Source organism: Stegostoma tigrinum, chromosome 39, assembly GCF_030684315.1.
Source record: "Stegostoma tigrinum isolate sSteTig4 chromosome 39, sSteTig4.hap1, whole genome shotgun sequence".
Taxonomy (NCBI): Eukaryota; Metazoa; Chordata; class Chondrichthyes; order Orectolobiformes; family Stegostomatidae; genus Stegostoma; species Stegostoma tigrinum.
This window is the reverse complement of record NC_081392.1, coordinates 7718689-7734500: the sequence shown is the minus strand read 5'-3', so window position 1 is coordinate 7734500 and position 15812 is coordinate 7718689. Positions and strand designations below refer to the sequence as shown.

The 15812-nt window shown below is 43.2% G+C and overlaps 1 protein-coding gene across 8 annotated transcripts in view; it reads left to right on the top strand.

Annotated features, from left to right (window-relative positions):
- Positions 1 to 12565, top strand: part of srsf7a (serine and arginine rich splicing factor 7a) — a 33829-nt gene extending 21264 nt beyond the window's left edge. For 3 of the 8 annotated variants that reach the window (XM_048522483.2, XM_048522485.2, XM_048522486.2), the window contains exons 3-7: positions 3738 to 3917; positions 6158 to 6244; positions 6354 to 6398; positions 7437 to 7484; positions 12165 to 12565. In XM_048522483.2, coding sequence (XP_048378440.1) covers positions 3738 to 3917; positions 6158 to 6244; positions 6354 to 6398; positions 7437 to 7484; positions 12165 to 12219 — 415 coding nt within the window. In that variant the 3' untranslated portion in view covers positions 12220 to 12565. Of the gene's footprint in view, positions 1 to 3737; positions 3918 to 6157; positions 6245 to 6353; positions 6399 to 7436; positions 7485 to 8276; positions 8307 to 10278; positions 10330 to 12164 lie in introns of all 8 variants that reach the window. The other 5 variants (XR_007246605.2, XR_007246606.2, XM_048522487.2 and 2 more) reach the window with 5 other exon arrangements.
- The last annotated feature ends 3247 nt before the right edge of the window (positions 12566 to 15812 follow it).

Below are 15812 nucleotides of genomic sequence, written 5' to 3'. Positions count from 1 at the left end.
TGCACCCTGACAGCCCTCAGGATCTTCTGTTTCAATCAAATCATAAAATATTAAAGCATGACCATCATTTTCATGCTGGTCATCAAGCACCTGTGAACTCTTACCTCATTTCCCACCACCTGGCCCATAGCCTTGAATCTTAAGTTTTCAATCATAAGTCTAAATACTTCTCAAATGTGTTGTTCCCACTGTTTAGGTAATGAATTCTAGGTACTTTTTCACCCAGAGGGTGGTGGTATCCTAAGTCCCCTCTAAACCCCTGCCCTTAATACTATGCATCTGGTAATTAACTTCTCTACTAAGGAGAAATGTTCATTCTTATTGACCTTATTTGAGTGCCTCAATATGTTGAACTTAGTCAGGTTCCTTTATCAGCTTTCTCTGCTCCAAGAAAAACAACATGAGCCTATCTTGTTTCTTCAAAGTACCAACCTGCGTAACATATACCTGAATCTCCTCTGCATCATCTCCAGTGAAGTCACATCCTTCTTGCATCTATTTTCTAATCAGCCTGATCAGAGATGTTATGGCATACTTCTGGAGCAAGTGTGACTTGAACCTGGTTTCCTGAGCCCAGGCACAGTGACACTACCACTGCACCACAAGATCCTCTCTCATGCTTCCTATAGTGTAGTGACCCTAGAAGGGCACACAGCTTTCCTAACCCACATCCTATTCGGCTCCATCATAACCCCCCAGTTCTTGTATTCTACACCTCACCTCATAGAGGCATGTATCTAACATGCTGCCTTAGCCACCCCGTTGGCTGACCCGAGATAACGAAGTGTGGAGCTGGATGAACACAGCAAGCCAAGCAGCATCTTAGGAGCACAAAAGCTGACGTTTTGGGCCTGGACCCTTCTTCAGAAATTGGGGAGGGGGAGAGGTTCTGAAATAAATAGGGAGAGGAGGGAGGCGGATTGAAGATGGATAGAAGAGAAGATAGGCGGAGAGGAGACAGACAAGTTAAAGGGATGGGGATGGAGCCTGTGTAGGTGAGGAGGTAAGGAGGGGATAAGTCATTACGGGGAGGACGGATAAGTCAAGGGGGTGGTATGAGGTTAGGTAGGAAACGGAGGTGCAGCTTGAGGTGGGAGGCCGGGACGAGCTGAGCTGGTTTTGGGATGCAGTGGGTTTGGAGGGGGGGTGGGGGGGAGACTTTGAAGTTTGTGAAATCCACATTGATACCATTGAGCTACAGGGTTCCCAAGCAGAATGTGAGTTGCTATTCCTGCAACCTTCGGGTGGCACTGCAGGAGGCCCAGGATGGACATGTCATCTGAGGAATGGGAGGGGTAGTTGAAATGGTTCGCGACTGGGAGCTGCAGTTGTTTATTGTGAACCGAGCATAGGTGTTCTGCAAAGCAGTCCCCAAGCCTCCACTTGGTTTCCCCGATGTAGAGGAGGCCAGAACGGGTACAGTGGATACAGTATACCACATCGGCAGATGTGCACCTTGATGTGGAAAGTCGTCTTGGGGCCTGGGATGTGGGTGAGGGAGGTGGTGTGGGGGGCAAGTGTAGCACTTCCTGCAGTTGCAGGGGAAAGTGCCGGATGTGGTGGGTTTGAAGGGGAGTGTGGAGCGAGCAAGGGAGTCACGGAGAGAGTGGTCCCTCCAGAAAGTAGACCAGGGTGCGGGTGGAAAAATGTCTTTGGGGTCGGATTGTAGATGTCGGAAGTGTCGGAGGATGGTGCATTAGATCCGGAGGTTGGTGGGGTGGTATGTGAGGATGAGGGAGAATTCTCTTTTGGCAGTTGTCGTGGGGACGGGGTGTGAGGGATGAGTTGCGGGAAATGCGGGAGACACAGTTGAGGGCATTCTCGACCACTGCGGGGGGGAAGTTGTGGTCCTTGAAGAACGAGGACATCTGGGATGTATGGGAGTGGAATGCCTCATCCTGGGAGCAGATGCGGTGGAGGCAGAGGAATTGGGAATGGGGGATGGAATTTTTGCAGGAGAGTGGGCGGAAGGAGGTGTATTCTAGGTAGCTTTGGGAGTCGGAGGGCTTGAAATGGATATCAGTTTCTAGGTGGTTGCCTGAGATGGAGACAGGTGTCCAGGAAGGTGAGGGATGTGTTGGAGATGGTCCAGGTGAACTTGAGGTTGGGGTGGAAGGTGTTGGTGAAGTGGATGAACTGTTCGAGCTCCTCTTGGGAGCACGAGACGGCGCCGATACAGTCATCAATGTAACAGGAAGAGGTGGGGTTTAGGGCTAGTGTAGGTCTGGAAGAGGGATTGTTCCACATAACCTACAAAGAGGCAGGCATAGCTTGGGCCCATGTGGGTACCCATGGCCACTCCCTTTGTCTGTAGGAAGTAGGAGGAATCGAAAGAGAAGTTGAGGGTGAGGACGAGTTCGGCTAGGTGGAAGAGGGTGTGGGCGGAGGGGGACTGGTCGGGCCTGCGGGACAGGAAGAAGCGGAGGGCCTTTAGGCCAATCCTGTTGCCTTCAAGATGTACATACTTGGGCACGCTGATCCTCTACTGTCTAAGATTCAGCCATTCATTATGTGCTCCCTTTCCTTGTTGCTCCTCCCAAAACAAAATGCATCATTTCGCATTTTTCAGGATTAAACTCCAGCTCCCATTGTTCTGCCTTGTCCATTTGACCACCTTTTCCTCCTGTGAATTCTACCAGATACGAGCCTAGCCTTTCCTCGATTTTGAATAACCCACCCTTTCAAGTAGTTAACCTAGTAAACCTTTTCCGAAACTGCTTCCGATGTATTCATATTCTTCCTCAAATAAGGACATCAGTATTGTGTACAGCACTCTAGCTGTTGTCCTAACATTGTCCTGCAGAACTGAAACGCAACATCCCAACTTTTATATTCAATTCCCTTTGCAATAAACATTTTAACATTTTGTTTTCTTACCTAATTACTACATCTCCAAAAATAGGCTGCAACTCTTTCCTGTGAGTCCATGCTATTGAATTTAATTGAGATGAGAGGGGTTAGTTATGTTGAAAGATATGATTTATATATTACTTTTTTTTTTCGGTTCGAAGTGGCTTGTGAGTTTAGTTGATTTGTGTGAAGGGGTTTAATTATTAGGCCATTTTTGTGGAATCATGATTTTAAACCAGTACATGTCAGAATGGTGGAACAGGTTCAGGAGACCTCCTACTATCCCTATTTCTTATGGATGTAAGGTCACCCAGTTTCATAACAATGTTTTCCCAATCCTACGTTAAGTAAGAAAGTAAGAGTCATACTTGCCACATCAACCTGGAAATGCTTGTAGGGAAGCCCAAAGGTTGATGAACCTGTGGATACACATTGGTTTACAGGGGCAAGGATGATTGAAGTCATGGGCTGAACTATGCAATTCCAATGGACTTCCATTTCAGCTGAAGCCCTATTTCTTATTGTGGGTTTTTTAAATGATTTGCATATGTTTTGGCAAAAATTATTCGGATTAAAATAAAACAAACTGGAAAAGGGTAGGAAGTGTCAATTCCAAAGGTGCATAGTATCGGAAACTTAAACGCATCTCTAGTTTTTAAAGGGTTGGTGCTATTGTGTATTTCCAGCATTGTGTTTCTTACATAAAATTTAATGTGCTGTTGGAGTTCCTATACAGGCCGCTAGCTGAATTGTAAGTGCTTGCTCCGTCTCTAATTTATGTAGCGAATTCAAGGTGGAGTTATAAGTCTAAAATGAATGTGGAGCTACTGATAATCTGAGGTACTGTCAGCCTAGCTTTTTAAAATATATCTTCATCTCTATTTCAGGGTTTTGTGTGGATCAAGGGTGCGCGTTGAGCTGTCAAATGGGATGTCACGCAAGTCACGCTATGGCCGCCCTCCTGCTCGTCGCCAGTTTGACCCTAATGACCGTTGCTATCAGTGTGGAGAGCGTGGCCACTATGCCTATGACTGCTACCGTTACAGCAAAAGAAGGCGTGGCAGCAGGTAAGCTGCGGTAGGCATGCTGGCTGTAAAATGTCTTCCGTCGAGCGGGATGAGCATGAATCTTAGAGACTGTTATATTTGTAACTGGCCCTTGAAAAATCTGAACAAAATAAGATAAATAATGTATAAAAGTTGAGGGACAATAGTAAGCGAGATTAGATACATTTTACCAGTTCAGTGTTGCTATAGCACAAGTGTTTCACTAGGAGACGGCATAATAAGGTATTTCGTGACTGTTCCCCTATCTGATTTAATTTCCACTTACTGTATGTAGCCAAATATGATGTTTTCCCATTCTCAAATCAAATGCACTGGAACTCTTGGTCTAACAGCTTCCCTGACTGGTAAAGCTCAGCTTGATTATGTTTTAGCACAGCAGCATTGAGGTAGTGCCATTACCTACAGCTTTAGAAGATAATACCATTTACCCCAGTCCCCTACTTCCTCCTTCCCTCTTTCACCAGAAAAAAAACAGTGCAACGTTTGGGTGCTCTGTTGAATTTTTCTTGGCTGTAGGTAACTGAAGTTATTGATGGAGATGTTAAAAATGTTATAGCTTGATATGACTTATAACATTGTTAGAGATGTGCATATTTTGTCTAATTTCTGTATATATTCTTTTAATATGCAATTGTACATTAAATGTCTGACTTATCTTCTGTTTAAATGTTAGAATATTTACATGTTTAAATGTTTCAATCTTTTAAAATTTGCCCTGTATATATTTGAAAATAACCTTTGCTATCAATTATACCTGTACTATACAGTTGAATCCTGTTAATTGGGACTTCCAGATGGAAATTTATGGTTCTCTGTTCAAAAATACCACAGACCTGAATCCATTGGGATCCGTTTGATTCCGGAGAAGGTTGTGCCTGGTCTGTCCAAATTAGCAGATCTCAGCTGTTTATGAAATGAATCAAAAGTTATGGATTGTTGAGGTGTAAGTTGAGTCTAGTATGAGAGTAAAAGCAGGCCTAGGTAGTTCGTTGATATTTTTAGTTTTGAAGAATATATTGCTTGTTTTGGTGGCAGGGATGAAACAATGCTTTTTAAAATAATTATACCATGCCCATGTTGATCAAAGCCTTTAACACCCTGTTTCTTTTGTGGCAATTTCTTAGATGGAGAAACTATACTTTTTTTACTTTTGCTTTTTGACCTTCGTATTGACTGCTGTGATTCCTAACACAGTTGGTTGCTGTGACAGCTTAGCTGCTGAGTGTCTGCTGATCATTTTGTCATGCAGGGCATTGCAGTCGTGGCCGACTTGGCTTTGCCTCCTACATTTTTCAGCAGGGTATAGCTTTGTTAGTATGTAATTTGTAGTGTGTTGCAATTGCTTAATTGGCCATCAGAGATAGGGTCGGAAGGGGGCGGTAGGGCGGGATCAGTTTGTAGAACTAAATTGTTGATGTGATTGTTTTCAGTCACACAATTCGAATTCTACCATTGTTTCTCCCTAACCACCAGGTTTAATGTATTTTTCAAGGGCTGTTAACAATGTTTCTGGTGTAATAATTCTTTGGCTAACGATTCACCTGATCCAACCTTTCAGGTTGCTGCATTTGAGTCTGTCGCCATGATTAATGATCTTCTGACCCTCATGGCACCGGGCCTTCTAGCAAACTTTGGCCACTGCGGGTTCAGATCTTCTGTTGTGCGCATATACCTCTACCTGAGGTTCTGCTTCGTCCTGCCTTAAAAAAAATCAGTCTACGGTCTTTGTGATACAGAAAATTGGCCAGTTTAAAAGATGTAACGCTAAAGTACGCCCATCAAGCCAACTAATCAGGCTCTCCGGTTTGCTAGAGGAGCGTTCAACTTAGTCCGTCCTAGTCCAAATTCCCCTGAAATATTCCACAATCAAGCACCACATGTATCCTGATTTGGGCTTTCTGTGTTTGGAAGATCTGCTAGACACAACGAGAAATGAACATAATTAGACCAACCTGCGTCTTCTAGATCTTCTAGATCTCTCTGGGGGCAGAGACGGCTAATCTGTTCTGTAAAGGTTAATTTCTTATCAGGAGTAGTTTTTAATTTTACAAACCTTTTTTATAAAAACGTATTTAATTTTAATGTGACTTTTTAACACTTCAATAATTGGCTGTATGAATCCACATTTAATTTTTAAAAAAAAAAACGTTTTGATAATATTTTGACACCTCGTGCAGCATGGCTAGCTGTCACAGGTGTCCTTGCACCACGTGAGCTTATTATACGGTCTTCTGTTTTAGTCGATCTCGATCTAGGTCTCGTTCCCGTTCGAGATCCAGATCAAGGGGGCGTCGTTACACGAGATCCCGAAGTCGCAGCCGCGATCGGTAAGTCACGGGATTTGGCTTTGGAGTTTGCAGTTTGTTGGGACAGGAGCTTGCTTTTATTTTTCCTTCGGAGACTGGTGTTCTGTAAATGATCTTTTTTCAATTGCAGCCGCACACGTTCCCGTTCTCCTTCGTATTCTAAGAGGAGAAGTCGGTGAGTGGCATCAGCAACCTTAAAATTAGTCTGGACTGTTTAGGGGCGATGTAGGGAAGCATTTTTTCATATAAAGAGAAGCGGAAACCTGGAACTTTGAAGTTGTGTCAATTAAAAATCTCAAAACTGAGTTTGATAAGATTTTTGTTAGGTAAGAGTATTAATTGATACCAAGCTAACGTCGGTAGGTGGAGTTAAAGTATAGACTATCACAGTCTAATTGAATAGTGGAGCAGGCTCAAAGTGCTGAATGACTCACTTCTATTCCTATGAAATTTGTGGTAGAAGCACTTGTTACTGATTTGGGAACAGGAAGCTGAAGGAAATAGAGTATGAATTTGGAGAGTATGGATTACCAGGTTTATAGGTATTTTTAAAAGCATTGGCATTATTTTGATGCTAAACCAGGAAAACCTGCTTCAAAGGTTACAGGTAAACTTACCAAGAAGGGGTTGGGAGTGACCAGTATAAGTGAAGCTGAAGCAATTTAATATGTCTGTTAAAACTTTGATACAGGTGGAACTCAGTAGGATTAGTTTGTGATCCAACATAACTCAGTTTTAGGATTACAGGAATATAAAGTGAATGCCTTTTAAAATGGCTGCAACTGTGAATGCACAAGTTTCAAGACGCTATGCCATTGTATACAAAGGCCAAAGTGTACTCATGCAGAGAAGCATTTGTTAAACAAGGTGTGAAAGATGCAGAGGCAGTTGAGGATTCGAGGGGCCTAGCCGAGTGGAAAGGAGGTTGAGAAGATTTTGGAGGAGAAGTGAAGACTTGGGGAGAGAGGTCGCAGGAGGGAAAATTCTCTTCTCATCCTCGTCCTCTTCCCCCACTTGCCTGACAGAGTTCACATCCGCATCCCATTTAAATTTAAACTCCATTCTGTTCAAATTTGCATGCACAAATTTAAGTGAAGCAGAGCGCACATCCATGAGAGTCTGTGCATGCAGCCTTTAAATATCACTTGTATCATGTGGTTTAAAATGGTTGGTGTGTGATGTCATTTAAGGAGCCAACCTTATTTCTCTGCAGGTCCCTCACTCCAATAAGGTCCAAATCCAGATCGCCAATTGGAAGAAGGTAGGTGGAATTTTTTTCTGTTCATACTACAGCTCAAATGTTGAAGAGTTCTATGTAAATTACTATGCGAGGAAGATAAGTATGACATATTTCTTAAAGAAGAAGGCTGTGTGGAGGATACTGAACTTCTCTCCCAAAGAACATTGGCTTAGTGAGTCAAATCATGCACAGGAAAGTTCCACATGCATTCCTGGTCTGTGCTTATTTGACCAAAGTTACTGTGATATGGCATTTCATTTAAACACTGAGTTCCTGGGTTGGGAAGAAGATTTCTGTCTCTTGATCATTATCCAGCCTGTCCTAATAAAGTCCACCCATGTGGATGTTGGACAGAGACCAGAAATAGCTCAGCTGTGACTCTGTCTTGTATGTCAGCCATTGAATTGATCAGTGAACATTTGGGCAAGCTAATGGAATAGTTGAATCATCATCAGGAAGGGAAACAGTTGGCTAGAAATTAAGACCCCCCATCTAGCTTTGCCAGGTACGTAAGAATTGGGAACAGGCACAGGCTATTCTGCCCTTAGATTGTGTGCTGCCATTCAATAATGTCATTCTTGATCTAAGGTGGCTGTAATTTTCCTATATGCATAATCATTTAACAAGAACAGACAGTAGTTTTAACACAAACCTGTTTAAATGCAGTCCAGGTAGTACAATCAGATAAAAATCATCACCAATTCAAGGAAGGGTATAGGGCTGACTAAAGGTTTGATGAAAGGTAGTTTTTTTTTAAGGACACAAATGATTAGAATTTTTTCCCACACCAACTTTATCCCCATCTTTCCAAAGGCTATTACCTGCTTGAAGCCTGATGAACGCGTAAGTACAATGCACTTTACTTTTGAGAGTTTTGAATGTAAGTGTTGATGGACCATTTGACTGCAGGAGGTATTTCACCTGAGTCTAATCTTGTCATTACCAGCATGGATTATGTGGAAGTGGGCAATTAGGAAATTATGCCTGAGCCAAAATAAGTTGCCAACCATCTATGTGCTCCATCAACACCAAGACCAATTATTTCTTTCTCCGTAACATCACCAACTCAACTCCTGCTTGAGCTCATGTTGCTGACACCCATGTTCATGCCTCATTATCTCTAGACATGACTATTGCTTTCTCCAACCTCATATCAGTACAGTACAAGAACAGCCCCTTCAGCCCACCGTATCTGTGCCAACCATGATACCATTCTAAACTAATCCCACCCCGCCTGTACATAGTCCGTATCCCTCCATCCCTTCTCTTCATGGTTTTTCAATCATTCAAGAATTTAGGCTCATCCCAAACTTTGCTCCCCATTTCCAAGCCCACTGAGTCCAGCTTGACCTACCCTCCTCCCCATCTAACAAACTTTTGAGTTTGAAATACTCCTTGTTCTCAAACTCTCATTCTTTCATATCTTTCTAACCTCCTCAGCACTGAGTCTTCAAAGACCTTAGTGCTGCTTATATGCTGTTTTAATAGGCTCTCTGCCTTCATCTGCCTCAGCCATGACCTTTGAAATTGTCTTCTTAAACAAATTGCTTCTCTTTCCCCTCCTCTTTTCGTAAGTTCTTTACAGTCCATATTCCTCATTTGTCCTAGTATTATCTTTTGTAGTTTGTCATATTGTTTTATAATCACTCTTGTTAAATGCCTAAGGACATTTTACTGCATTAAGGGATCTGTATAACTTGTTGAATTTTTCCAATAATCTAGGGCTGGCAGAGCCAGCCTAGCACTGTGCTGGGATTGAACTAAGCAACAACAGTGTGTATGTGAGTGACTTGCTGCACAAACCTGTTGCCTTATAACCCGATCTCTAGTGACACATAAGTAGTCTGTAGCAGAAAAAAATCTGCTTTGGAAAAATCTAGGAGTTTTCTTTTAAACTGCCAGAGGCATCCTTTACAGTGAAGTGTTCCTTCATGTACTGTCTTGAAATTAATTTTGACAGGAAATGTTTTGATTGAGCTCTTGCTAAGAGTCTTAAGTGGTAAAATATGTAATTGTTTATGTATAATGCATTATGTTGAAATAAATTGAAACTTGTATAAATGATGAGCTCTTTTTCTAAATATCCGGATCTGTACTTGACTATTCCATGAAGTGTAGTGCCTGTGTACCTGTCAGCTGTGTTGCTAGGGAAGCATTGCTGAGAATTTCCACTTCCAGTGCTCACTGCAGAGTAATAAGGCGTGTTGATCCCTGTCTCGCTGCAGATGATGGAACCAAGCATGTCACACTGGTCTGTACCAGGATTCGTTCCACAGCCAACATTTGGCACTACGGACTTTTGGTGGGAGGGATTCCCGTTTTAGAGCCTTCATTGCACAATACGGTAGTCAACTATTCATAAGTAATGGGTACACTGGAGGCTGTTCACCTGACTTTAGAATTACAGTTCAGTTGACAGTTTAGAAAATGGAAAATAATAGATAACTTGTGGGTCAGGAATGGAACAAATCAATATGTACACGGTGTTCATGGTTCAGACAGTGCAAGGTTGTTTGATAACTGATGAGTTTATGACATGGAACCAAAGTTTGATTAGACTTAACTGATTGCAACTGGCTGGTTCAAACCTTGAGCAATTGCAGTGTGATCAGAGTTCTTGGGGTCATTGTTGCAATGCAAGCAGAACTATGGGTCTCTCATGGTTGCAGCGTAACCTGAGCTGAGAGATCCATAGTTGCAGTGAGACCGGAGCTTGCAAGAGCAATGATTGCAGCGTGACCAGGAAAAAGAACACTAATTTGATATGGTGGGTGTTGAACGCTAGTTGCTTTCATATTTATCTTTTTGTGTTCAGCCCTTCAAGGTCACGGTCTAGATCAAGGTCTTTTTCTATTAAACGCGAAAGGTAAGTCCGTTGGGCTTAGGATCCAGCACAACTTTCTATTTGTCTTCTGCCTTTGAGGTAGAATATACCTAGAATGAATTAAGGTGTAATCAAAAAATGGTTGACCAGTCATTCGCACAGTTGTGGGTGGAGACCTGAGTACTTCTGCTCTACAACAACCTAACAGGTAATGGATGCAAAAGGGTTTATATGGCACAAGTGGTCACAGGAATAGGGTTTAGCAGGATCATGAGAATTAAACCAGTGGCTTTGGGTTTAAATTCACTTGGGAGAGGAGGATCTGGGAGCCAATGGAAAGCAATAGGGGAGGAATGATGAGTGCAGAGGGCATGGTGGGGCAGAAATGGCAGTATTTGAGCATAACTATACAGTGGGGTGGGGGGGGACACAGTTGTTACAGTAACAAAGACGACTGAAAGAAGCTATCGTTTTGGGTGTGAGCCATCCACAGAATCTAGTGTTGATTGTAAACTACAATATTTGTCCTGGTTAAAGACCCAATTTGGCTTTACACATGAAATACACTCCCTCATGTGGAAACTGTAATCATCTTTAAGGAGCTTAAGTTAGGAAAGTGCAAACTCGATTGTCAAGGGAGCAGTAACAATTTGTAATTGAACTGATAAGATTGTAGTGTGAGTTGTGCTCCCTGGGCAATTTGTGAAATTATGCAGTTAAATGACTTGATGGGTATCTTGGCTCAACTTCAATAATAGGCTTCTGGAGTTAGGATGAACCACTTTTTCAAGAAACTGAAGTTAGTTGTGTTCCATATTGAGGATTTTAAAATCAAGAGCTTGGGAAATCTGGTTGTCTTTTTAATTTGTTCTTTCACAGGTGTAGGCATGGCTGGCTAGGCCTGGATTTATTGCCCATCTCTAATTACCCTCAAGAAGTGTCTTCTTGAACCACTGCAGTCCAAGTGGTGTAAGTGCTGTTGGGATAAAGTTCTAGAGTTTGACCCAGTGAAAGACTAGTGATTTCCCTGCATGTCAGGATTGTTTGTGCCAGGTGGGAAGCATGTAGATTATCGAATTCCCATGCATCTGTTGCCCTTGTCCCCTAGGTCAGGTGGTAGAGATCGTGGGATTGAACAATGCTGTGAAGAAGCGTTGGGTTGCTGCAGTCATCTTTTAGATGTTACGCACTGCTACCCTCGTGCATCAGTGGTAGTTTGAGATGGATGAGGTTGGCAAAAGTAGAGGTCGTGTCTTTAAAATCTGTCAAGTTCGATTAAGTGCCAGGAAGCATTTATTCAACCAGGCTTTGATCAGAGGGCAGAAAAAACACAGCTAAAAAGTCACTACAGAGCACTACTTTCACAGATTCCTGATTTAGCTGTGATCACTAAATCACAGACCATGCTGTTCTGGCACTGTGATCTTGGGAAATCTAATAAGAATTCAGCAGAGCTTATCCTGCATGATAGTTACAGCAGCTTCATGGTCATGGTACTGAACAAGTAGCACAGAGTTCAAATCCCACCTTGGCAATTAGCAAAATTGAACTCAATAAATTGGACAATTAAAGGCTGACATCTGAAAACATCCCAGACTGGAGTAACATTGTACCTCCATGTTCATGAATGCCATACCAACAAGTGACTGGTGCTTCACAGTTACATAGTTCAATCTCAATGTCCACAGGGCAGCCAGGGATATGAGATAAGAGCTTGTCACTATTGCCTGTATTCTATTTTACATTGGTTTCTGATTTCTTTGTGGATGAGTGTTTAATTTGCTTCACTGATTTTACTTTGAAAGGGTGTTGACCTTAAACATTAAAAATTCAATTCTCCTTGACAGCAGTTTTCCTTTTCTCTTTCTCTTTTTCAGTCGTTCCCCTTCAGAAAGTTCTCGTAAGACCCCAAGTCCTGGAAGAGATGACTGAAATGCAAAGACTTTGAGAAGATTGCAGCAAAGGGGCCCTCGTCACCTGACCACCTTTTAACTAACCTAGATGTTTTAGTGCCTTTTTACGTGCATGCATTCCACAGAAAAGTGTTACTACTGTTCACTTAGCACGAGTAAATGTTCTTAATTGAATGTTGTGAAACAATTGTACAGCTTGTTCAATGGACCTTCTTCATTAGCTGGCAAGGGTTCAGTTAAAGTGCTGCATTTCTTTGTATTAAATTTTACACATTTATCAAGTACGGAGATTCTGCTTCAGTGAATTTGTCGCAGTGTGCCAGGTAATGTCATGAAAATTAAATAATTGAGAATTTCTAAAAGTTCGAAGCCAGTTAACTATTTTGTCTGTTTACATCTTTTCTTCTTAGTTCCCGAGAATAAATAGAGGCTTAAAATGTAACTTAATTATGTGCTCTGAATTCTAATAGTATGATTGAGAGGATACAAGGCTGGAAAAGTCAGATGTAATGAGGCCCCTCGGATGGCTTCACTTGTATCACCCTAGTCGTTGCTGCCTGGTTGGTCCCCGAAGTTTAAGGGTAACCTTGATTCATGGTAAGGGAACAACCATTTCAAAGTCTACTGTGTTAAAATGCAACAGATGTTTCAAGCCATTTCATATTGTGGACAACGTCAAGATGTTGAATAGGAGGGGATAGTTGGGGGTTTCCTTGGCAGGAGGAGATCCCTTGAGTAATTAATTGAGGATAAGTCTTTGTTACCTTGGGCATGGGGACTTGAATGAGAAAGGCAAAGAGTATGGGATTTGGTGCATGTGGACTACAGCATTTAAGATCAATTAAAATGGGGTAATAGAGAATTTGGTCTGTTTAACTGTGAGCTGAGTACTGGAAACAAAGTAAGATGTAGGAGTGAGGTATTGCAGAGGCAGGTGCATTGCCTGCAATAACCTTATGTGGCAGAGTGTATTGCAGCACCATGTCAAGATTCAGCACCTCCTTGACTAAACTAGAAATGATAATCCTGAAGAGTGTAGCCAGAAATGTAGGCTGGCAGTGACAGACAAAGGATGGTCTTCAGTTTTGCCAGCATTATGTTGCGAAAACATTAGGGTAAATGATGGGCGAGTGGTATTATCACAAGACTATTAATCCAGAAACACACACAATGTTCTGGGGATCCAGGTTTGAATCTCACCACCAGTGGAATTTAAGCACAATAATTTTTAAAAAGTCTGGAATTAAGAATCTACTGATCACCATGAAATCATTGCTGATTGTCAGAAGACCCCGTCTAGTTTACTACTGTCCTTCAGGGAAGGAAATCTCTCATCCTCACTTGGTCTGGCTTACGTGATTCCAGTCCCACAGCAATATTTTTGACTGTCAGCCGCCCTCTGAAATGGCCTAGCAAGCCAATCGGTTGTACCAATCGCTACAAAGTCTCAGAAATGAAACAGGACAGGTAACCTGGCACCGGAAAAGACAACAGCAGAAACAGCCCTGTCAACCCTGCGAAGTCCTCCTCACTAACATTTGGGGGCTAGTGCCAAAATTGGGTGAGCTGTATCACAGACTAGATAGGTAACAGCCTGACATAGTTATACACTCAGAATCATACCTTACAGACAATGCCCCAGACACCACCGACACCATCCCTGGATATGTCCTGTCCCACCGCCAGGACAGACCCAGCAGAGGAGGTGGCACAGTGGTGTACAGTCAGGAGGATGTTGCTCTAAGAGTTCTCAACATTGACTCCGGACTCCACGAAGTCTCATGGGTTCAGGTTAAACGTGGGCAAGGAAACCTCTTGCTGATTGCCACATACTGTCTTCCCTCAGCTGATGAATCAGTACTCCTCCATGTAGAACAGCACTTGGAGAAAGCACTGAGGATGGCAAGAGCACAAAATGTACCCTGGGTGGGGGATTTCAATGTCCACCGCCAAGAATGGCTTAGCAGCAGCACTACAAATAGTGGTTGGCTCCTCACGGATGTAGCTGCTAGACTGGGTCTGCAGCAGGTGGTGAAGGGACGACCAAGAGGGGAAAAACATACTTGACCTCATCCTCACCAGTCTGCCAGCTGTAGTTGCATCTGTCTGTGACAGTATCAGTAAGAGTGATCATCACACAGTCCTTGTGGAGATGAAGTTCTGTCTTCACATCGAGAAAACTTCCATCATGTTGTGTGGCAAAATCACTGTGCTAAATGGGACAGATTTTGCATAGATCTAGTGTCTCAAGACTGAGCATCCATGAGGCACTGTGGTCCATCAACAGAATTGTACTCCAGCACCATCTGTAACCTTGTGGCCTAGCATATTGTCCCACTCACCCTTTACTAAGGCGTCAACCCTGGTTCAATGGAGAGTGCAGGAGGGCATGCCAGGAGCAGCACCAGGCATTCCTGAAGATGAGGCATCAATCTGGTGAAGCCACCGAACAGGACTACTTGGACGCCAAACAGCAAAAGCAGCAAGTGACAGACAGAGCTAAGCAATCCCACAACCAATGGATCAGATCTGGGCTCTGCAGTCCTGCCACATTCAGCCATGAATGGTGGTGGATGATAAAACAACTCACTGGAGGAGGAGGCTCCACAAATATCCCCATCGTCAATGATGGAAGAGCCCAGCACATCAGTGTAAAAGGTAAGGCTGAACCATTTGCAGCGATCTTCAGCCACAAATGCCAAGTGGATGATCTATCTCTGTCTCCTCCAGTGGACCCCAGCATTACAGATACCAGCTTTCAGTCAATTTAATCCACCGCAAGTGATATCAGAAACAGTTGGAGACATTGGATGCTGCAAAGGTTACAGGCCCTGACAACATTTTGGCAATAGTACTGAAGGCTTGTGCTCCAGAACTTGCCATGCTCCTAACCAAGCTGTTCCAGTACAGTAACAACACTAGTATCTACCAGACAATGTGGAAAATTGCCCCCCTGTACGTAAAAAAGCAGGACAAATCCAACCCGGCTAATTACTGCCCCATAAGTTTCTCGATCATCAGTAAACTGATGGCATCATCAACAGCGCTGTCGGGTAGCACCTGCTCACTGGCCAGTTTGGGTTCTGTCAGGGCCACTCAGCTCCTGATCTCATCACAGCATTGGTCCAAACATGAACAAAAGAGTTGAATTCCCAGAGGTGAGGTGAAAGTGACAGCCCTTGACATCAAGGCTGCTTGCAACTCTGATGCTTGGAGTCATACCTGACACACATGAAGATGGTTGTGGTTGAGGGAGGTCAGTCATGTCAGCTCCAGGACATCTCTGCAGGAGTTCCTCAGAGTAGGGTCCTAGGCCTAACCATCTTCAGCTGCTTCATCAATGACCTTCCCTCCATCATATGGTCAGAAGTGGGGGTGTTTGCTGATGATTGGTCCTGAGCGTTGCACATTCGTGACTTATCAGATACCGTAGCAGTCCATTTTCAAATACAAGATCTGGACAATATGCAGGCTTGGACTGAAGTGGCAACTGACATTCATGCCACACAAATGCCAGGCTATGAACATCACCAATAAGAGACAATCTAACCACCACCCCTTGACATTCAATGTCGTTGCCATCACTGAATCCTCCACAGTCAACACCCTGAG